Source organism: Panthera onca, chromosome A3 (assembly GCF_046562875.1).
Source record: "Panthera onca isolate mPanOnc1 chromosome A3, mPanOnc1 haplotype 2, whole genome shotgun sequence".
NCBI classification, from domain to species: domain Eukaryota; kingdom Metazoa; phylum Chordata; class Mammalia; order Carnivora; family Felidae; genus Panthera; species Panthera onca.
Genome location: NC_138341.1, coordinates 40,796,524 through 40,820,056, shown reverse-complemented (window position 1 = coordinate 40,820,056; position 23,533 = coordinate 40,796,524). Strand labels below are relative to the sequence as shown.

The 23,533-nt window shown below is 46.1% G+C and overlaps 1 protein-coding gene across 7 annotated transcripts in view; it reads right to left on the bottom strand.

Moving 5' to 3' along the window:
• TRABD2A (TraB domain containing 2A) overlaps positions 1–21,747 on the bottom strand; it is a 58,889-nt gene extending 37,142 nt beyond the window's left edge. For 2 of the 7 annotated variants that reach the window (XM_078444654.2, XM_078444655.2), the window contains exons 1-2: positions 15,795–16,124; positions 6,472–7,032 (exon numbers count right to left, since the gene is read on the bottom strand). In XM_078444654.2, the coding sequence (XP_078300780.1) occupies positions 6,472–7,032; positions 15,795–15,902 (669 nt within the window). In that variant the 5' untranslated portion in view covers positions 15,903–16,124. Of the gene's footprint in view, positions 1–6,471; positions 7,033–15,794; positions 16,125–21,546 lie in introns of those variants that run through there. The other 5 variants (XM_078444653.1, XM_078444652.2, XM_078444651.2 and 2 more) reach the window with 4 other exon arrangements.
• Positions 21,748–23,533: the final 1,786 nt, after the last annotated feature.

Below are 23,533 nucleotides of genomic sequence, written 5' to 3'. Positions count from 1 at the left end.
GCTGATCGCCTGTTATCATAAAGACCTCAAGTTCTGGGAAGCAACAACCAGATTACATCTTACTCTTTTTACATGGCACCATGCTCAGCAGGAAATCAATGGATGTGTTGACTAAATGAATATAGGAACGGGTGGCTTAAGAGAATAACTCCTAGTAAACTCACACCCTGGTGTTTGAAGTTTAGGGCCAGCTGGGCAGGGATAAGTCTATAGATAGAGGAACAAAGAAAGCCATAAGATCAAGACATCACTGAAGGTTGCTAAGAGAACAGATCTTAAAAGTCCTTATCACAAGAAAAAAAGGTTTGTAACTATGTACGATGACAGATGTTAATTAGACTTATTGTGATCGTTGCACAGTGCTTACAAACATTGAATCATTATGTCATACATCTGAAACTAATGTTACATGTCAATTACATCTCAATTTTTTTAAAAAATCAGACAAAAAAAGATCTTAATAAAACTCAAAAACTGCTTCCACTAATAACAAGTGCTTCTGATAAAATTCTAGTAAAACAGAAATCCAAGGACATTTCATTCATATCAGAAAGACTAATCAACTACCAGCATCATATTTAATGGTGAAATAGTAAAGCCATTCTCCTTCAAGTTAGAGAAAGAAAGAATGCCCTTTTTTATTACTACTACCTAATGCTGTCCTAGGTATCCTAACCAACACATCAAGGCAAGAAAAAGAAACGAGACCAACTGCAGAAAGGTGGAGACAAAATAATTATTTATCAGTTCTATTTCTGGTCACTACGAAAGCAAGAGGATCAACTACCATTGTTAGAATACACGATTTCAACTCAGTAGTTAAACTGGTATAAAACTTAGTAACCAGATAGAAAATATATTGCAAAGAGAGTCTTTACACCAGCAAAATTCTTATTAAACATAATGCATAAACTTATGACTTGAGCAAAATCTAAATCAAGAATTCTACAAAATAAGAAAAGATTAAAATATAATCAGATAAATGGAAAGGCTAGCATGTCCACGGATTAGTTGACTTAACATGAGGAAAAATGTCAGTTCTTCCCATATTGATCTGGAAGTTAAAAAATCATAATCAAAATGATTTTAAAAATCATTAAAGAAAGTGACATCATTATCAAAGATTTAAATCCAGTCACTAAGAATGTGATATTGATACAGAAACAAGCAAACAGATCCATGGAACAAAATAGAAAGTGCAGAAACAGAAGGTACGTGCATACGGGCGTGGGTCTGTGTGTACGTATGTGTCTGCACTGATACGCTAAAAACACAGAGCATCACAAGTCAATAGAAAAAAGCTGACCCCAGGCCAGTTACACTAGAAGGGGCAGCCATAGGCATTTAGAAGCTCCCCAGTGTCGAGCCCTGACTAGGTACGCAGGCAAAGGAACAGCCATGGGACCCATCATAGGCAGCATGGCCTCCAAGTGGATCAGCCTCAGACACACTCATCCAGAATCAGTCTGGATCAACACTGTCCAACAGAAAGATAGTGTGAACCACACATCTGATTTTAAATTTTCCAGCAGCCGCATTAAAAAAGAAATACTTTACATCCAAAGTAGTATCATCTCAGCCTATAATCAATAGAAAAAGTTATTCATTCTTTAGCCATACTTAGTCTTCAGAATCTGTTACATATCTTCCACTCAATTGACATCTCAATTTGGACACTAAATTTTCATCAAAAACACTTGATCTGTAGTTCATTTTCATAAAATTTATAGTCGAGAAAGGAGATCCACATGCCCAAGTTGTTCCAAACACAATTATTAGAATAATAATTGAATCAATTATCAGTTTTTAAACTTTAATTCACTTCCTCAGTCACAGCCATATTTCAAGTGCTCAAAAGTGAGCCTCATGTGGCCAGTTGTTAATGAGTTAGACAATGGAAGTCCAGAAACCTCCACTGCGACTCCAAACCCCAGAGTCTCACACTGACCACCACACCTGTTGGAGACTCAAAGTCACCATGACCTTCCACATTTCTGGAATCAAACACAAATTCCTCCATCTGTTAGCTATGTAATCATGGGCAAGTCTCTTAATCCCACTAAGCTTCAGTTTTCTCATCTATAAAACAAGGATGACACTACCCATCCTGTAAAGTTCTGAAGATTAAATGCAATATTACCAATGAGGCCTGGCTCACAGAAGGCATTGCATGTTGGTTCTTTCCCTCTGTATCTGTATAGTATTTATGATTTTCCAATTTACTGTTTTATTTGCTTCTGACAACAGGATGGGAGGGCAAATATTATTTTCCCCATTTAAAGATGAGAAAACAAAGTTCAGAGAAGTTAAGGGGACAGCATAAAGTCTCATGCTGGTGATGGTGCAGGAATTCTCACCCCAGCACATCTGGCTCTGGGTTCACTGCTTCTCCCACAGAACAGCGCTCCAGCTTCAGCCATGCCTCAGTCTCCAGCTGCCTCTAACCTACAATCCAAGAGGAGGGTGGGAGCTCTGAAGCCGAGGCCCACAGGGCTCCTCCCAGGCCTCAAGGAAGACCCGCTCTCCTCTGCATCTTCCTGGCAGCTGGTTGGAGAGGTAGCTCAGGAGCCTGTGGGCCTGGCCATCTCCCCCTCTCACCTTGCAATCAGGCACCAACGTCCTTCTTCAGAGCTACAGAGAACAAGGAGGAAGGAACCAACCACTCCTCAAATGGAGCAGAAGAAATGGAACAAAGGAATGAGTTAGGCTCGTCTTCTATCAAATTGAATGCAGATGATCTTACTGTTCTCTGGACTTACTGAGAAGGGAGACTCCAGCAGGCTCCACCCCAAAGCCTCTGCGGGAATTCTTCAATTCCTCACAGAAGCGAGAATGAACAATGGACAACTAACTACACACAGCAACCAACATGGTGAATCACAAGGGTATTGCTAAGCGAAAGAAACCAAGACCTCTAAAGGAAGCATACTGCGTAATTCCATTTATGTGAAATTCTGAAACAGTCAAACTAATTTATGCTCAAGGACTTTCAGAACAATGGCTCTGGGACTGGTTGGGGGTGTGTGGGGGAGGAGTAGACATCGGGGTCAAGGGGCTTCGGGGGAGCCAGTGCTGCTGTTTCCCGCCCTGGCCCTGAGTGCTGGGCACATGACTGTGTTTGTGAAAATTCAGCAGGTGCACTTTTCTGTATAGTTATGCTGCAGGAAAAACTTGATACTAACTTTCTGGGGTGATGGAAATGTTCAATAAATCGATCTGAGTAGTGGATATAGGTATATGTCAAGTGTCATTGATCTGTTCACTAAGGTTGTATTTTACTGTTTATAAATGAAACACAGGAAGTTACACACCCCCAACCAAAAAAAAAAAGTTTTAGGAATGTCATAATTTTTCCTCCTAAATTTAAACAACTTTAACCTCACTAGCTTAACCTTAAGTTCTTATAAAAAAAATAGTTTATAAATACTAAATACCTACCTGAACGTTAAGAAGGTGTTATGAAATCAAAATGACTCTAGTATATAACTACATGCCCTAAAATATCTCTTAAATGTATTATCTTAAGAGATGGTGCTACACACCTTCCCTCAAAGATACTTTGGAGGGTATCTTGAGATATATTATCTGCCAAGCAGATATATATTTACCGCCAAGCCTTTTCCCCTCCCAGTTTGAAGTTTGAAAGAGGGCTTAAGCCCAAGCAAAAATGGTCATAGATTCCAAACTTGTATGGTCAAAATCAATAAGACTTTAGATCAAAGCACTATCCTTTTACAAAACATTGTATTAAGTTCAGACATTGGACGCCTGGATGGCTTGGTTGGTTAAGCATCCGACTTTTTTTTTTTTTTTTTCAACGTTTTTTATTTATTTTTTTGGGGACAGAGAGAGACAGAGCATGAACGGGGGAGGGGCAGAGAGAGAGGGAGACACAGAATCGGAAACAGGCTCCAGGCTCCGAGCCATCGGCCCAGAGCCTGACGCGGGGCTCGAACTCACGGACCGCGAGATCGTGACCTGGCTGAAGTCGGAGGCTTAACCGACTGCGCCACCCAGGCGCCCCAGCATCCGACTTTTGATATCAGCTCAGGTCATGATCTCACGGTTGGTGAGGTTGACCCTTGTCTGGCTCTCCACTGACATCATGGAACCTGCTTGGGATTCTCTCTCTCTTTCTTTCTCTCTCTGTCTCTCTCTCTCTCCCTCGCAGTTCTTTGCCCCTCCTCTGCTCACACTCTCCCTCTCTCAAAATGAATAATAGGGCTCCTGGGTGGCTCAGTCAGTTAAGCATCTGACTTCGGCTCAGGTCATGATCTCGCGGTTTGGGAGTTCCAGCCCCACATCGGGCTCTGTGCTGACAGCTCGGAGCCTGGAGCCTGCTTTGGATTCTGTGTCTCCTCTCTCTGCCTCTTCCCCACTTGTGCTCTGTCTCTCTCTATCAAAAATAAATAAATGTAAAATAAAATTAAAATAAATGAATTTTTTAAAAGTTGTTTATTTATTTATTTTGAGGGGAGAGAAAGCATGAGAAGGGGAGTGGCAGAGAGAGAGGAGACAGTGAGAATCCCAAGCAGGCTTCACACTGTCAGAATGGAGCCCAATGTGGGGCTCGAACTCACCAACCAGGAGACCATGACTTGAGCTGAATTCTGATGCTTAACCAACGGAGCCACCCAGGCACCCCCAAAATAAATAAATAAACTTTTAAAATAATAATAAATGCAAACATTGAAAAAGTTAGAATATCAGCTTCTTAGGTTTCCAAAATAATGTGAGAAAACTCCCCCAGGAGATAGATACAGAGAATTACTGGTCCCTTATCTTGTCTATAAATCTCAGTGTGCCAAACAAATACTATATTTTAGTACCTGAGTATTTTTTAATATATACTCTTAGCAAGGTAAGTTAAATTCCCTACAGATTTTATTATCAATTCAGGAACACTATTTTTAGGCTGTTGAATGTCCTTAAGTTCTTTAAGTAACAACCCAAGTTCAGCATTTCAAGATCTGCTAAGACATAGATATGCTAAGTCCTTTTATTCTGAGGACCAACATCCCAAGGCCAACCACTGAGAATATCTGCAAAACAAGAATACTTATTTCAATATGGTCAATAATATTGTAACAACTTTGTATGGTCACATGGTAACCATACTTATTGGGGTGAACATTTAGTAACATATATAATTGTCGAATCACTATGTTGTATACCTGAAACTAATGTAATACTATATGTCAACTATACTTCAATTAAAAAATTTTTTAAGTAAAAAATACTTATTTCACATTGCAAAATTCTCATTTGTCCCCAGAAGTATCTAATCTGCTATAAAACATCAACAACAAATTTCACCAAAACGATTAAACAATGGCACTTTAATAAAGTGCTACTTGTCTTATGAGAAATGAAGAACTTCTTGAATATGAACCTAAATTCCAATGTCCTGAGGGAGGGGCTATAAATGACAGAAAACAGGAATATAACTCTGCCTTACAAAAGGAATACCCTGGGGGGAGGGTCCTGAACAGGGACAGCAATGATCTCAAAGGGACCAATGTGACCTAAAACAGCCATGCCCAGTATTATTTTCAAACCAGGCCATACCCTGTGATAGTCAGTCTGACATTCACATTGTCCACATACTCACAATGCAGCTTCTTTTTAAAAAATAAATAAATAAGGATGGATTTTTTAGGGGCACTTGGGTGGCTCGAGCCCTGCATCAGACTCTGCACTGACAGTACAGAGCCTGCTTGGGATTCTCTCTCTCTCTCTCTCTCTCTCTCTCTCTCTATCTCTCTCTCTCTCTCCCCCTCTCTCTGTCCCTTTCTCTCCTCTCTCTCTCTCTCACACACATACACACGCACAATAAAAATAAACTTTAGAAAAATAGATTTTTTTTAAGTTTATTTATTTTGAGAGGGGGGAGGAGCAGAGAGAGACAATCCCAAGTAGGCTCCACACTGTCAGTGCAGAGCCCCATACAGGACTCAAACTCACAAATCACAAGATCATGGCCTGAGCTGAAATTAAGAGTCGGGTGCTTACCCGACTGAGCCACCCAGGTGCCCCTCAAATCAGCTTCTTTTTTCTTTTTAATAATTTATTGTCAAATTGGCTAGCATACAGTGTATACGGTGTGCTCTTGGTTTTGGGGGTAGATTCCCATGATTCGTCGCTTACATACAACACCCAGGGCTCATCCCAACAAGTGCCCTCCTCAATGCCCATCAAAGCAGTTTCTTAATGAATGACCTGAATTAAAACAAGTGACTAAGGTATGTCAATACTTTTTGGGATGACAAGAAAAAAACCCCTCTTCTCTCTCAGTAACACACACACAAACGATATAACTGGCTCTATGGCTTATTTTTTAACCCTCTGAATAACATTCTTGAGCAAAGACAAGTTTCAGATCAACTGTCCTTCTGAACCATCTCCTATATTATAAGTCAGTGAACTCACACACAATCAAATGCCAAGTCCTTCTTGCAAAGAGAGTCTTACCTGTGAAAAGTTCAGCCCATTCAGTGGATGGCACTGCTCTTCCACCTTTTCCACGGCCCCAGTCTGTTTCCTCAGCCGCTCAGCCTCCTGGGCAAGGTACAGGTCTAAGACAGGCACCCCCCGGGACTTAATGTCCACTTCAGTCAGGGAGTTGACCATGAGCATCACCCAGACGGGCCTCTTCCGCTCCCAGTTCCCCGCGATGGCGTTGAAGAGGTAGTCCGCATAGAGCCCCTTGCCACGCTGGTCTGGGGTCATCCACGAGGGCATCATGAGCTTGACGTACTCTAGGTGGCGCTTGAGGCGGCAGTAGATGTCCCTGGGGAGCACGTCCTGGAGGTTCTCGCCCTGCGGCAGCATCTGACAGTTGGTGAGGGCCGAGATAGTGTAGGGGTCCGTGAGGTCCAGCTCAAAGTACACAATGCTGCTCTGCTGAAAAGCCTCCTTGGAGTTGTCCGGGATAAAGTCCCAAACCCGGGTGTATGGAACGTGGATCGTGCCAAAGAAGTAAGATGGCGGATCTCGCTTTATGGTCCACAAGAAGGAATTCAATTCACTCTGCTGAAGGGAAAAGAAAGGCCATTAAGTCATGATACGTAGAGTCAGAAAGCTGGGAGGAGAAAACGAACGGGAGAGAGGAGTCACACTGCGAGAGGAAAATGATCAAAGAATGATTTAGACTTTGGAGTCCAGGTAGATTCACCTGCCAGCAGCAGGAGTCCTCCATGCAGCCTTTTCCCTTTGTCCCCCCAAAGTGTTGATTAGAGTTGAAAAAGTGATAGCAGTCTTTACGTTTGCCCTAGCAATGAACGGGGCAGGAGATAAGGCGGGGACTCTCAAGGGATTCTGAGGACACAGCTGGTACCGATGAGGGGACACCTGAGGAGACACTGTTGCCTCCCGGGCAGGCAGACTGATTGTGTCTGCTTCTTCAGATCTCAAGTCCAACGTTCCCAGAAGCAGTGGCTCTCCACGGCTGCCCATTCTCTCCCAGTGGTTTTCCAGGCTAAGCAGTGGTACACATCCACCCAAGGCCAAGCCATCGTGCCCTTTGCCCCTGAGTAGCTCAGTTTCAACAGCAGGCATTTACGAAGTGTCTGTTTAGTAACAGACCCTGGACAAAGAAGGGCACAGGGCAGCCCTCGAGGACTTCAAGTCATAAAGTCAGATATGAAGTGAACCATGAACCAAGCAACCCAGAAATGTGAAAATCCGGGTTTACAGAAAAGAAATGGAATACATTCCCTTTACAAAAGGCTTTAATTTCAGCAGTCTTTTAAGTGTGATGTTCTCCTGTACTGTGGAGTTTCAGCTCACAATCAGTTTTCATTATTGTCACCGTTATGTTCTACAAAGTCATCACAAACACTGAAGTACCAAACAATGAAGCACTGCTCCTAGGAGAAATCCAAGGGTTAGGTTCCTACAAGCCTCTGGTCACAAAATGTTCATCAACAGATAAATGCATAACCTTGTTTTATATGTGCTCTGTTGAAAAACACCTTATTTAATACATGTTGCTGATTCACTGACATTGAACTCACAGCCAACAGCATGACAACTCATTCCTGAACGAAGCTCATCTAACACATACATTTTCTCCCTGAGGCACGTCACAGCCTCCTTGTGCTTAGGAACACTCGATACTATCTATGCCTGGTTATTTTAAACAGAGAGATCGCCACAAAAATGCAAAAAAAAGAAAAAAAAATGTAGCATTAAGTAGATCACCAAAAGGACACTTACTCACTCTTTACTTGTTTGAGAGCTGAAAGAGAGCACTGTATCAATTTATTCCACCTCAGCTGGCAGTGTGTGCATCAGGCACATGTCTGCCCATGAAAGTGCCACAGGCACTGGGGTTATTGATCAATTTTAGAAAGTAGCCTAATTCACAAATGTGAAACCTGCAAACAATGAGGATCAGGTGTGTTTGCATTTGTATGTTCATTGTTGAAGCTACAGCAACTTGTCTTCAAATGATATGTTACACAGAATCTCAAAATCTAAGACAGATGAGAGCTGGTTGATACAGGGGCCCCATTCCCCATTCTCACAGGCTTCAACCTCTTCTCCTCCCATTCCCCTGCCACCTTCTGACCACCCAGAAGGCAGAGGTGGACAGGTAAACACAAGGCCTGGGGGTGAGATAATGGGCGGGGGGCAGGGAAGATCAGTAGCAAATGAGCTCACAGCTCTGGATAAAGGCGATTGGCTATAAGCAGCCTGAGCCACATGGGAATAGGTCCGGTGCTCCAGAATGGGCTTTTCAAAAGCAACTAGAAATCCCGAGTTTAAATAAAATATTCCAATTGGAAAATGGAACCTCCATTTTCTTATACACCATGCAAGCCAAACAGAACATATCTCACTAGTCCCCAGCCTGTGACCTTGTTTTTTGTTAAGTATTTAAATTGCAGGGTGCCTGGGTGGCTCAGTCGGTTAGGCATCCAACTTTGGCACTAGTCACGATCTCATGGTTCGTGAGTTCAGGCCCCCCATTGAGCTCTCTGCTGTCAGTGAAGGGCCCACTTTGGATCCTCTGTCTTCCTCTCTCTGCCCCTCCCCTGCTGTGCTCTCTCTCTCTCTCTCTATCTCTCAAAAATAAATAAACATTAAAAAGAATTTTTTAAGTATTTAAGTTACAGTTCTACTCCCACACCCACCTTTTTAAAAACACACAAATGGGTGAAAGAAGCCTAAATTCTGCTTCTATTTCAGCTACCCCACCGAGATTTTTAAAAGCCACTTCATTTCTCTGTACCTCAATTTCTTCATCTTTAGGAGTTAGATAACAGAACTTGTCATAGGTTATGGGAATAAACAAACTAGGTAGGTAATTGTTAAGTGAATGAAGAAATGAGAGAAAGAATGTATTTCTAATACCTATTAATGATTGAATTAATATTAGGAGAGGAATTGCGTCCAGGGTCTCCAGCCAACCCTCAGGCATCTGCTTATGGAGTAACGAATGTCCCAGGGTTATTTAAGCACATCAAAAAGCCAAATGGAAACTCTACATCTAAAACAATGGCTGCCAAAACTAATTAAGCAGTCCAGTGTCTCACTGTTAGAATTACATCAAGCCGGTAGAAAAACACTGGTTAACTAGATGCTAATCAAAAGCCGAGACTGACAGTTATGGCTTTGGTTCATTTAAAACGGGTAACAAAGGGCACCTGGGTGGCTCAGTTGGCTGAACATCCAACTCTTGATTTCAGCTCAGGTCACGATCCCAGGGTTGTAGGATCAAGCCCCAAGTCGAGCCCTGTATTGAGCCCCACATTGGGCTATGAGCTGAACGTGAAACCTGCTTCTCCCTCTCTCTCTCCCTCTGCCCCTCTCCCTGGCTTGTGCGCTCGCTCTCTCTCTCTCTCTCTCTCTCTCTCTCAAATAAAAAAAAATTGATAACAAAATAATTACCTGTAAATGTAACTGGTTTGGTAGAGGCAGGCTTCCAGGTAGAGGTTTAGTTTGGAGTTTGGTTTATTTGTTCACTTTATTGGGAAGAAACGATAACTGAAGGGCCCTGAATGGTGATATGTCTGGGCACCACAAACCTATACAATGGATCTGCTCACACAAGTTACAGCGCCTCCCAAAGGACGTATACCCACTTTCCAACCAGGAGACACAGTCAAGAGCTAAAATGTTATTATTAAAACCATGGACACCTAATTCATTTTCATCTGCTAGGAGCTTTTGATATTAAATACATATATTCCCAGGAAAATCCAGTCCATACTGCAAGATCACGGCTGAGATTGGGGGGTAGGCAGAGTGGAAGGCGTGGTTTCATTTTGGTTTGGTTTTGCTTTGTTTTACCCACTGCCTTTAGTCTCCCTAAAGTCTCATCCTACCTCAAAATATCTACACTTCTCTTTAAACAAAATCTATTCAACTATACGTATCCATTTTTATTTATTTATTTATTGCTGCCTTTTCGATTAGTATTAGTCTAGAAATAGAGTTGCTGTACGATCTTTTTGCTGAAAACAGCTCATATTTAAAAAACAAACAGGGGTGTCTGGGTGGCTCAGTCAGTTAAGCAGCCGACTTCGGCTCAGGTCATGATCTCGCAGTCCGTGAGTTCGAGCCCCGCGTCGGGCTCTGTGCTAACAGCTCAGAGCCTGGAGCCTGCTTCCAATTCTGTGCTTCCCTCTCTCTCTGCCCCTCTCATGCTCTGTCTCTTTCTGTCTCTCAATAATAAATAAATGTCAAAAAAAAATTTTAATAAATAAATAAACGTTAAAAAAATTAAAAGCAAACAAACAAGACTCAGGTGCTGGCATCCAGCCATGTAATAACAGTAAGGACACTAAGAACAGCGGCTGTTATCACATATTCACTGTGCGCCAGAGACGATCTAAGCATTGCATATGAATGCTCCTACGACATGCGTTCAACGTGCACACGTTCCACAATTCTTTAGGCTGTGCTTATACATGCCAGCCACTGTTGTAGGCATGAGACACTGGGGCATTCTAGGGCACTAGAAATACAACGGTGAGTGAAAAACAGGTACCCGCCTCGGGTATGTCCATGATATCTGTTGTGGAGAACATGAGCAGGGAGTACTGGCGGAGGAGATACTCAGTCTTAAATACGGTGATCAGAAAATCACTGAATGGGGGCACCTGAGTGGCTCAGTCAGTTACGCCTCCAATGCTTGCTTTCAGCTCAGGTCATGGTCTCATGGTTTCGTGAGTTCGAGCCCCACATTGGGCTCTGTGCTAACAGCATGGAGCCTGCTTGGGATTCTCTCTCTCCCTCTTTCTCTGCCCCTCTCTCGCTCATGTGCACTCTCTCTCTCTCTCTCTCTCTCTGTCTCTTTCTCTCTCAATAAATAAACAAAATCACTGAACATCTGGTAGGAGATTTATCTTGCTGTGAAAGAGGTTAAGAGTGCAAATCAGGGGGATATCTATCTGAGAGAAGAGCCTTCCCTCCAAGAGGAGGGAACAGCAGTGCAAAGGCCCTGAAGAAGAAAGGTGTTAGCGAGGACATCATCAGAACTGCAGCAGGATGAAGGAAAAGGAAAGCAGGAGGAGAAGTCAGAGTGGTGAGTAAGGCCAGGCCACACCAGAGCTGTTTGTGAGAGGGGCAGTGTGAGTTGATCCTGAACAGGGTCACCCTGGCGACCGTGACGAACAGACTAGAGAGGGATGAGGGCAAATGAAAGAAAGTCAGTCAGGAAGTTACCAAAACAATCCAAGCATGAGAACACAGTGGTTGTGACAGAACTGAAATGTGATCATGTTCTGGATATAGTCTGGAAGCTAGAGCTAATGGGACTTGCTGATGAGTTGGCTAATTCAAAGGACAAAGTTGCCATCAACCAAGATAGAGGAGAAAGCAGATGAAACGGGATCAGAGGGGAAGGTTGGAAGTCTGGCTTGGGCTCTGCTGAGTCGAGATGTGAAGCAGACAACCAAGTGGGGAGGTCGAGCTGGTAGACGGATGCATGAATCTGGACTTTGGGAGAGGCCTGCGCCAGAGGTTAAAAACAAGGTACTGTCACCATTTAGATGTGTTATTTAAAGCCATGGGACTGAATGAGATCTCCAAGGAGCCCAGTGTAATTTAGGAGGGAAAAGGTCTAGAAATAATCTAACCTTGCGAAGTCAAGGGAAAGAAGAGCAGCCAGCAAAAGAGAATGAGAGATGTGGTCATCGAGGTCGCTGGCAAATCAAGAGTAGGAAGCCAACCAAAGACAGTGCTTCAAGGAGGACAATGTAAGCAAGGGGTTCAGTGTGGCTGATGAGCCAAATGAGTCAAGGCTTTGAGAACTGGTCTCTGGATGGAACAACACTGAAGACAATGGGGCCGAAGCAAGAACAATTTAGTGGCACAGTGGGGACGAAAGCCTGCCCATTCAGGAGCAAATGGGAAGAAAGGCACTAAGAAGATACTCAACTAATTAAGATGCTAGCCGTTGCCACGTGCAGAAACTGAGCCCTTGAGAGGTTTATGATGATACCCAAGGTCCCGCAGTGGCTAAGTGGATTTGAAGCCAGGCAGACTGGGTCCTGAGCCCTGGGTCTGAAACATCACATTATGTGACCTTAACATGCAATACACTTTACTTGGTCTCCTAGTTTCTTTCTCCATGAATACCCTAGTGGGTGCACAGCTGCACAGGAGTGCTCCCTGACTCGGAATCTACAGAGGCTCTGTCCAGCTCCCCTTCCCTAGCCCCAGGACCTGCCCAAATAGATCCACACCAACATTTTTAAATCCTCAGACTGCCACCTTTCCCTATCCTGTCTTTTCAAAGTAACACAACATGGGCGGGGGGGGGGGGGGGGGGGGGGGGCTTTTCCGCTTTTTCAAGCCAGGGGTTTTAAAGTGTTCTGAAGGAAATGCTCCTCGTCTTGTAGAGCTCCTTCAACAAATAGAGTTCTGTTCTGACCAAGTAGGCACTGTCTCTCCCATTCTGCACCAGCAACCATCCCCGACGACTACTGACAGTGCCCTACCAGGCAGGCCTTGGGTAGAGCACAAGCTCAAAGAAAAGTCTTCAGGGCTTACGGCCAAGGAGCTCTCACGTTGCCTTTGCCCACCAGCCCCCGGGCCGCTGCACCGGTCATATGGGTGCCACTGCCCCGGTCCCCCTTATACTGACACCCTCAGGGGTAGGGCTGTCTTGTCTCCACAACAGAAAAAGAACAAAATTGTTCTACTACCTCATTTCAACATAATTGTGGCCACCACGTGCTACCAGATGGATGAAGCCATGTGATTTAACACTATGATTCAATAGAATAAAAACACTATCAACATGTCCCTTCTAAACCTAAAAGAAAAAGGCATGGGTGGCCATGGATGACAGACACAAGAAGCTACGAGTTCTGTCCGTTGAATCACTGGAGATTTTAACACACACATCTGTAATCCATGCAGTGAAACAAAGGAGCACAGTGACAACTTATGTCACGTGGGCTAAGTCCCTTAGGGCCGCACCCCTCAGCTAGCTCCTCCCGTCCCAGCCTCCCGCGACCTGTGGTAATGGCACTTTTCCTAAAGTACAGTTCAGCAGACCAGCTGGAATGGATACCAAAGTGAGTCAGTGGGCTCCAGGTGACACTTTTCATCCCAGAAATATTTATCGAGCGTCTACGGTGGCCAGGCACTCTTCTAAGCACTGGGGATGCAGCAGCAAAACAAACAGACAAAAATTCCAACCCCGATGAAGATTACAGGGGCTAGGGGAGCCGCAGCAAACACATTTTTATCAGTTAAGTGCTACAATGAGAAATGAAGCAGGAAAGGCAGGTAAGAGGGCAGGTGGGTCAGGGGTTTGACATAATCATTCATAGATAATCAGGAAGGGTCTCTGTGAAAGAATTTGAGCAAATATCAGGTGGAAGTATGGGAAGAAGCATGTTACAGGCCAGTGTGGAAGATCTCTCTCTATAATGATTAACGAAAGTTGAAACCAGCTCTCAGGACACAAAATGCTACATAGTGGGTTAGAGGCTGGATTCCAGAGCTTTACTCTACAATCTCAAGACCACAACCTCCTGGAGCACCCACCCACAGTGCCCTCTCCAGAGCGCAGGTCAAGCATACAGCCCTGCCACTGACTGACCTGACCTTGGCACCGGATAACACCGTTTGCTCCCAGAGTAGTTCAGAGATTTTCAAAATATGGTCCCGGGACCTGTAGGTGTCCACAAAGCCCTTCAAAGCAGTCTGTAGAGTCAGAACTTTTTAAATAATAATAATAAGGTATTTTCCTCTCTCGCTGTCATTCTCTCACAGGTGTGCACGTAGAACTTTCTAGAGGCTACAGGTGTGTCCAATGTCACTGCTGTGACTGTTAATGGCACGTGTGCTTATGTATTCCTGTGTCTTACTAATGTGTCCATCAACCCACATACATAAAGGGCTCTTTGGAGTCCTTAGTACTTTTTTTAAAACGTGGAGGGGTGCTGAGACCAAAAAGTTTGAGAACTGAGAGAATAAAAAGGCCATGAGGACAAGTTCAAGAGTCAAGAGAAACAGACTGTATCACGACTCACTCGTCACACTACAATTTGGAGTGGATTTTGCAAAAGTGAAAAACGTTTGCTCTCATAGGAAAGGATGGCTTTCTGCTTTGTATAACACGAGCGCCGCTGCCACAACGCAAGAGTTAGAAACTCTCCCTGGTGTCGACGTCCCTCTCCAGCCACCACGCCTCCTGCTTGCCGGAGGGAAAGCTGGGAAGGATGGATGCCTTAAGGAAATCAGTGTGGCTCCCCAGTTAGCCCCCTGCACCAGGAAGCCTCAATTAGGTCACCCTCTCCTTCCCTGTGGTTAGGACGATGAATAAAATTACCACTAGCCAGAGGTGACACAGTCCCGGATGCTGCGCAGGTGTCACCGAAGGTGGGGCGACCCTGGTGTCCGAGGGCGCACAGACCACCCGAAGGACGGGCCTAGGATCACCTCCCCGGCTCCGGGGACCCAGCAATCAGACCCACCAATACAAACTCACAAAATTCAACCGCCACGGATCTCAGAAAAAGAACTTCAGAACGACAGAAAATTTCGAGCATAAGAAAACTGATCAGGAGAAGAAAACCTTGGTCTCGAAAGAGAGCCAGGCTAGACCTGTCCGATTTCTGCTCGGCTTCTGCTCCCATAGGGTGAGGTGGACCGGGGCAGGTCACTGGGACTCCCTCGGCTGGGTTCCGCTCACCTGCAAAACGCCCCTGAGAATGTCTAAGGAAGCGCCGGTGCGTGAACGCGAGGTTGTCAGATGTGGCTACTTCGCGAATGCGCTCTGTGACCAGGGGCACAAATGTCCCTCTCTGAGCCTCAATTTCCCAGATCGGTAAAACAAGGGGGATGGCTTCAGCTCCCCGCAATCCCTTCTAACTCAGGCACTGATTCTACGAAGGTTAAAGCAAGCAGCTGCAGGGCGCTCTTACCATTTCGGTAAGAGCAGGAGAAATTAAACGCTAAGGATGAGAAGGCAGAACAAACTTGCAAAGTAAATGTGCCAAAGTCCCTCCTGCACCGCTCGGTCTTAGCTCATCCACCCAAGGTCCCCGAATGCCCGCGAAGCAGGCTGGAGAGACCCGGGACACCCCGCCGGGACTCCCTTCGGCTGCACTGACCAATGGCGAGAGCTGGGGACAGGGTCTCACGCGGCCGAGGGACTGCGCTCCCTCCAGAAAGGGGACCCCGGGGTGCGGCGGGACGCGCCAGCAAAAAGGCGCGGCCGGGGGAGGTGGCTCGGGATCCGAGGGCTCGGTGCTTCGCAGGCTTGGGAAGGTAACCACCCAGGGGAGGTGCGGGGAAGCCGCCTCGCCCGCACCCGACGCGCGCCCTACCTGGGGCTTGAGCTCGCAGTTGGCTGAGGCAGGCGCGCCACGCCGCGGGGCTGCGCCGGTGGGCAGGAGGCAGAGGGTCTGCAGCAGGAACCAGCCCCAGGGACTCATCCTCCCCACGGCGGCTCGGAGGCCCCGCACGCGGAGGGACAGAGTGAGGCAGCGGTGGCCGCCCCGCCCGTTAGCCGGCGGCCGCGGAGCTGCGGACTAGCCGCGCGCCCACCATGGCGCTCGGGGCTCGGGGGACCGGGGCGCTCGCCGGCAGCCCCGCGCCTCTCGTCTGCTCCGTCTGCAGTTCGCTCCGCCGCCTCCGGGCGGGGCTCGGGGAGCGGGCGGCGGCGGCGGCCACGTGGGGACGGGCCCTGACCTCCCACCCCCCACCCCGCCGCCCCTCCGCCCCGCGCGGAGACAGCCTCGGGAGCCGGGGCCAGGCTTCTCCCGCCCAAACCCTGGCGGGGCCGCAGGCCACCTCGTGAGCCGACCAGAACGGTAAAGTGAAGTCCCAGCACTGTCTTCCAACCTCCCCTCCAAATCCCATTGGCTCCTACCCTTACCTCTGTATTTATGCTGCCAGTTCCGAGAGTGGCTCTTGATTGCAAAAGACAGACCAAAGAAACAAATGGCAGGCTATTTTTCAAAGGAAAGCTCATTTAAACAAAGGAAATCGCCTACAAGTTTTGTCTGTTAAAAGAGGGGAATAGTCTGTGTGTGCATACACTTAAAATCCAGGACCACAAAAGCCGGTACTCCATTAGGTGTGGTCGTAAGGGGGTTGGGGAATAATATTAAGGATGTGAACACCAAACTCGAAGGACTCCTTCAAAGGTTAAGTGAGGACATGCTTATGGAAAGGATGCTTATGGAAAGCATCTTGTTTGGTACACATGGGAGGCCTGCAAAATGGACTTGCTCCCTTTCTGCCCCTAAAGCCTTATTCACAGCATTGAGCCTTCAGGAAGAAAAAATTATCAAAGCCACTAGCTGTGCCCAGCCTCTGCCACCTCCTACCCAAGCCCTGAGTGCACTTTACCAACCTTTACGTTCAGCCCAGACTGCAGAGTGATCACTGAGTGGTGTAGCAGGGGTTCTTAATTGTTAAGTCCCTGTCCATTTTGAGACTCGGATGGAAACTGTGAGCCATAAGGTAATGAGGAGACGCAGAGGCCCAGATTTACACGCAATGGGGGGAGTTTTCTGAGCCTCAGACGCCCATTTGCAATACTCCAGTAAAGAGTATTTTAGAAGCCACGTTTTTCCAGCTTTGATTTCACAGACGTTTAGGCTTCAGGTGTTTTTGTGACATCGCTAGATTTTTCCTGTTCTAAGTTTCAGTGGGGGGTTGCTTTCCGGAGTTGGTTCTCCTGTCTCCAAACGACACCCGTTCAGCTTGTCAGCGAGCCTTGGACCACAAGCCGACCCGCAGCGCAACCTGTCCGGGTTTTCAGGTTGCCAATGCTGCCGCCTACTGGCAAAAATGCTCTTTCCAGGTGTGAGATGAAAGCACCCGGAACTCTAAAGGAAGTAATTAACTTATTACTACTTTGTACTCTTTCCCCACTCCAAATGGAGTCTCAATCAGTCAGCTGGGGCCAGAGGAAGAGGGGAGGGAAAATGTGTCATAAAACCAGACTGAAGGGTGCCTAGGTGGTTCAGTCGGTTAAGCATCTGACTTCAGCTCAGGTCATGATCTCACTGTTGGGGAGTTCAAAAGCCCACGTGGGGCTCTGTGCTGACAGCTGGGAGCCGGGAGCCTGCTTTGAATTCTGTGTCTCCCTCTCTCTCTGCCCGTCCCTGCTCGTGCTCTGCCTCTCTCTCTCAAAAATAAACATTTTTTAATTAAAAAAAATAAAATAAAACGAGACTGAGTTTGTTTTCTTTCATCGTTTCTCTTTCCTATTCCATTGATGCTTGCTCTAACCTGTATTATTTCCTTCTATGTACTTTGGATTTATTTTGCTCTTCTTTTTCTGGCTTCTTAAGGTGAGACACTAGGTCATTGACTTTAAGCCTTTCTTTTCTAATATAAGCATGTTAAAGCTATAAATTTTCCTCTAAGCATTGCTTTAGCTGCATTGCCCAGATTTTTGAAAAGCTGTATTTTCATCATTCAGTTTGGAATACTTTCTGATTTCTCTGGTGGTTTTGTTTTTTTCTTTGACCATGGATAGTTTAGAAATATATTGCTTCATTTGCAAATTACGGATTTTTCCTAGACATCTTGTTACTGATTTCTGATCTAGCTCCACTGCAATCAGAGAACATAGTCTGTATGACTGCACAATAATTTTACATTAATTGGGACTTGTTTTACGGTCCAGGATATGGCCATACACTGGACTTGAAATGTCTAGTGCATGAACAATTTTCTTCAGCTCTAATATTTTTTTAGGTGGAGCTGCCTGCCTTAGACCCATCATTAAGTAGAATTTATTCTGTAAGACACCCAATGTCCAAACATTCAATAAAATCACATCTACTCTATATACATTGTACAGACATTCTTGAGGCCCCTATCACTTCACAGTGCTACCCCTGGTGACAGGCAGGCCAGCATGCCCTGGTCCTTACCTATCTTCTAGGCTGATGGCTTTCCTGGCTTCCACTTTGTGGTTAAGAAAGAGATGCTGGAGTGCCTAGGTGGCTCACGGCCAACTTTGGCTCGGGTCATGATCTCACGGTTCCTGAGTTCAAGTCCCTCCTCAGGCTCTGTGCTGACAGCTCAGAGCTCAGAGCCTGGAGCCTGTTTTGGATTCTGTGTCTCCCTCTCTCTGCCCCTCCTATGCCCCCCCTCTCTCAAAAATAAACATTGAAAAGTTTTAAAATAAATAAATAAACATTTAAAAAAAAAAAAAGGTAAGAAGAAGGAGATGCTAAATGTTCCCCTAGCCTCCTCTCTGCCTTTCGGTATCTAGTTCGGTATCTCACAGTTTCAATATCCAGTTCAACTCCCTCACTTGGGTATTGTTCTTTTAGCCCATTGCCAGAGACCTGGATGTCCCTAAACCTTTCCCTGCTTCTTTCTGTTTCTCTTTCATGTACAGTTGATACCCTGGCAACCTTCCTACGTCCACCTATTCTTAGTTCTTCCTTTTGTGCCCCTACAATGGATTCCTGAATGTACACAAATCTGTGAAGCCTGTCCCCTTCATAGCAGTCACCCGAGGAAATCATACCCTGGAGTCCTCTTTGTCCTTTCCCCCAAATCAGATCTTCCCTCAAAAACAAAGTTTTCAGGATGCCCAGAGGATTTGCTGTGGCTTCCACCGCACCTGCCTTGCCTGGCTGGCCGGCCTGACTGACCTGCAGCCATCTAAATCCTGAATCACGTAACACACTGCAGATTTCCCAAAATGATCAGGGCAGCCCTGGGGTGGAGGGTAGATCCCTTGATCCTGCCTCCTGGTATTCACATTTTTGTTTAATTCCCTCCCCAAGTGCAAGTAGGACCTGTGACTTGCTTCTAACCAATGGAAGGTGACAAAAATGATGGGTTGTACGCGATTACACAGGAGTGTGCTGCCAATCTCGCTAGAGTCTCTACATTGCCATCTCTGACGAAATGAGCTGCCACGAGTCCTACGGCCAGGAGGAAATGAATTCTGCCAAGCACCTGAGTGACCTCAGAAGTAGATCCTTCCACAGCAGAACCTCCGATGGGAGCCCAGTCCTGGGCAGCACTTTGACTGCAGTCTGGGGTTACCCTAAGCAAAGGACCCATTTAAGCCTGAACTCCTGACCCAGAGAAAATGTGAGATCATAAATATGTGCTATTCTAACCCACTGAGTTAGTGATTTGTCACACAGCCAACAGAACACTAACACACCAGGGGCGCCTGGGTGGCTCAGTCGGTTGAGCTTCCAACTTCAGCTCAGGGCATGATCTCACAGTTCGTGAGTTGGAGCCCTGCATTGGGCTTGCTGCTGTCAGCGTGGAGCCAGCTTCAGATCCTCTGTCCCCCTCCCCCTCCTGGCTGGAGCTCTCTCAAAAATAAACAAAAAATTAAAAAAGAAAGTAAGAAAAGAAAAGAAAAAGGAAAGGAAAGGAAAGGAAAAGAAAAATAACACACCAAGTGAAATAGAGCGCCAAGGAATACCCAGGTATTCCAACAGAGTCTACACCATCAGAGGGTGTGCTCAAAGTGAGCAACAGACCTACTTCCCGCACTTCCACATCTTCGGGCCCCATGCCTGCCCAAAAGGGGACCAGAGTTTTGCCACTCTCTCTTGGTCACCCAGTATTGGCACCAGGATTTCTGGCGGGAAAGGGTAGCAATTACCCCACAGCTGCCTTTGCTTAGCAAGTACACTGTGTGTACCTAGATAACGGGCAAGAAGAAGCCTCCCCTGACAGCAGGGAGTGGTCTAGCTCTATGGGTGTCACCTTGGTGTTGTTACAAGCTGACACTATCCACAGCCAGGCCGTGGTGTTCCCCCATTGAACGTAAACAATTTTGTAGTAGATCAACATTGGACAAGGCCACTCTATGACTGTAATGAAGACAAAATCCAGATGACTCCATAATCATGTCTCAACACAGACAAAACATGAACCTGGTCCAAACCACAAAAGGGACCAGACATCCTCATATCCTGGCTAATGAGTGACTGCTCCTTCTTCACAAATCCCTACTTTAGCCTTTATTATTTCCCCTACCATATAGACAAGATATTTGAAGATATTTGAATGTATCGTTACAGGCTGAATTGTGGCTCCCCCAAAAAATCAGATGTTGAAGCCCATACCCTGGTACCTCAGAATGTGACTGTTTGTTGTTGTTTTTTCTTAAGGTTTATTCACTTTTGAGAAACAGAGATAGAGCATGAGCAGGGGAGGGGCAGAGAGAGAGGGAGACACGGAACGTGAAGCAGGCTCCAGGTTCTGAGCTGTCAGCACGGAGCCCGACGCAGGGCTCAAACCCGCACACCATGAGATCATGACAGGCTTAAGCATCTGAACCACCCAGGCGTCCCATAATGTGACTGTATGTGGAGATAGGGTCTTTAAAGAAGTGATTAAGTTAAAATGAGGCTATTACTATAGGCCCAACTCTGATCTGACTGCTGTCTCTGTAAAAGGAGGAAATTTAGACACACAACAGGGACACCAAGAGCACTGAGGCACGGAGGGACAAACATGTGAGGACACAGCAAGAAGGCAGCCCTCTGCCAACCAAGGAAAGAGGCTCAAGAGAAAACACATTCATTGACACCTTGATTTGAACCTCCAGGCCTCCAGACCTGCGAGAAAATAAATTTCTGTTGTCTAAGCCACCGAGTCTGTGGTATTTTGTTATGGTAACCCGAGCAAGTTAATAGAGATGCCCAATCGGAATGAGACCCAATTCCTCAGAACACCCAACCCAGAGCTAAGCCCTGCTTCCTTGAACCTTCCCCCAAATCACCTAAGGAAACGAGTCAAACTGTAAAACAAGCCCTCCCAGTACCTTCTCACTGAGATGTCCCAAGGTATGAGCTCTTCCTCTCTGCAAAGAGCAGTAAGTCCATCTAATTCACCTTCAGGTGTGTCCCTGGTGGCCTTTGGCTTTTGGCACTGATACCTGTCTGTCTACTTGGGGCGACTTTGGCCAGCCCCTAAGCCATCCCTTGTGCTTCCAATGGTCTTACATCAGACCTTGCGTGGAGAGAAGTTCTCCTTATGTTGACACGTTTTTACTCTCTTCCCCTGTGCCAGCTCTCCTGCCCACCCCCCTCCCCACATGCCACATGGGTAAGGCTGCGCTGAGGTGAACGGTACCTTGCTCCTGGGAGCCTGGTGCAAAACCGCTGTCTGTGTGAATGATTCCTGACAGAAAGCACGTAACAGCATGTCAGGATGAACTGAGGAGAGTGATGGAGCTAGCCTCTGGTCACTGTTCAGCTGGCTTCTGGCTTCCTCCTGACCCAGATCATGCAAACAGAGAGAAAAAGCTGAATTGTTGGATGTCCATGAGAATTTGGTTTTTTTTAGAGAAGGAAAAAAGAAGAAGAAACTGGAGACAAGGAAACTGCAGAAGACTCCCGGGCAGAGAAAAGAGAAACACAGCAGAGATGTTGACTGGGGAATTTTTATTGTATTTTACTATTCATAAGTAATGAAAATTTCAAGAAATTTTTCATGAAATTAAAATTACACATCAATCTTTCAGAGGTGGGTTTTGGGGCCTCTGATAGTGTAGCATTTGGCTTCAAGGAGGCCTGGGGAAGAGAGACTTCCAAAGGGGAACCATCACACACGTGACTAAATGTGTAATTTTTACTGTGATTCTAAAGTAGACAAAAGTGTGCACGTTTTTAAAAATGACCTGAATGATCAGGGAGTTTTTATTTATTTTTATTTTTTTAAGGTTTGTTTATTTACTTTTGGGGGGTGGGGAGGGGCAGAGAGAGAAGGAGAAAGAGAATCCCAAGCAGGCTCCATTCTGTCAGCTTAGAGCCCAACTTGGGCCTCGATCCCACCAACCACAAGATCACAACCCGAGCCAAAACCAAGAGTCAGAGGCTCAACCAACTGAGATACCTCGGTGCCCCAACTGAGGAGTTTTTCTAGGACAGTTTGCTGATTGTTCTCTGGAAACACTAAAAAGCAGTAACTTGCTATCCAATAGGCGTTTGGTATGTGTCATTTTTTGTCCTTACTGATTCCTGCATCCCTTCTAGAGATACTGCTACATTCATTTATTCAACACACTTACTAAGTACCTGAGCCACCCAGGGCCCAGTGAGGAGTTTAGAATGATGACTACAACAGAGAGGACACCTGGGCCTGTGGAGCTTCCTAGGCGGCCCTGTTCTTACCCCTGGTTGCACACTAGAATCACCTGGGGAACTTTTAAAACAACCGAAGCCCAGGCCCCATTGGTGGTTAGTTAACTTGGAATCTCAGGGGCATGTGGCCCAGCACCAGCATTTTAAAAGCAGCTCTGGTAATTCTTGTATGCAGTCAGAATTAACAGACGACTGACAAAAAGAAAATCACGAGGTGGTAAGATGTGTACAACAACACAGCCCATAACCGAGCCCATCATTCCAGGAAGGGTTTCCCAGTGGACTGTTGTCTAAACAGAGACATAAAATTTGAGCTTGAGTTAGGGAACAGAATTCCATAGTTCAGAAGAGGGAACAGTATAGGCAAAGTCCCTGAGGCACAAGAGAGAGTTAGCTAAGTTCACAGAATTTAGTCTGATTGACACAGAGACCCAAGCAGAAAAGGGTGGGAAAGGGAGAGATGAGCAGGGACCAGAAGGTGAAGAATTTGTGAGCTGGGCTGAGGAGTTCGGTGCCTGACTGAGAGGCACTACAGAGCCATCCAAGCGTTTTAAAGTTTATTTTGAGAGAGAGAGAGAGAGAGAGAGAGAGAGAATCCCAAGCAGACCCCACACTGTCAGCAGTGAGCCGTGCAAGCATGTTAAGCAGAGGAGTTACACAATCAAATGTACGTTTCAGCACGGAGGAGAGCTGGAGGGAGCCAGGGTACAAATGGTAAGACCCGTTCGGAGACACGATGGGACCTGGGCTTGGTTCTGGCAGGGGACAAAGAGAAGAGAAGTGACACTGAGGAAGTGAAACCCACCCAGTTCGGTGGTTGATTGGATGTGGGAGAGAGGAGGAACAAGAAACTGTGGGGAATTAGTGCCCAGAAAAGACCAGACCACACCCTCTGGCCTCTGCTCTGTAGCCACAGTAATAAGGGGGGACTGAACACCCACGGACCCAAACGCCAGAAGTGTTCTGATGGCCCTTCA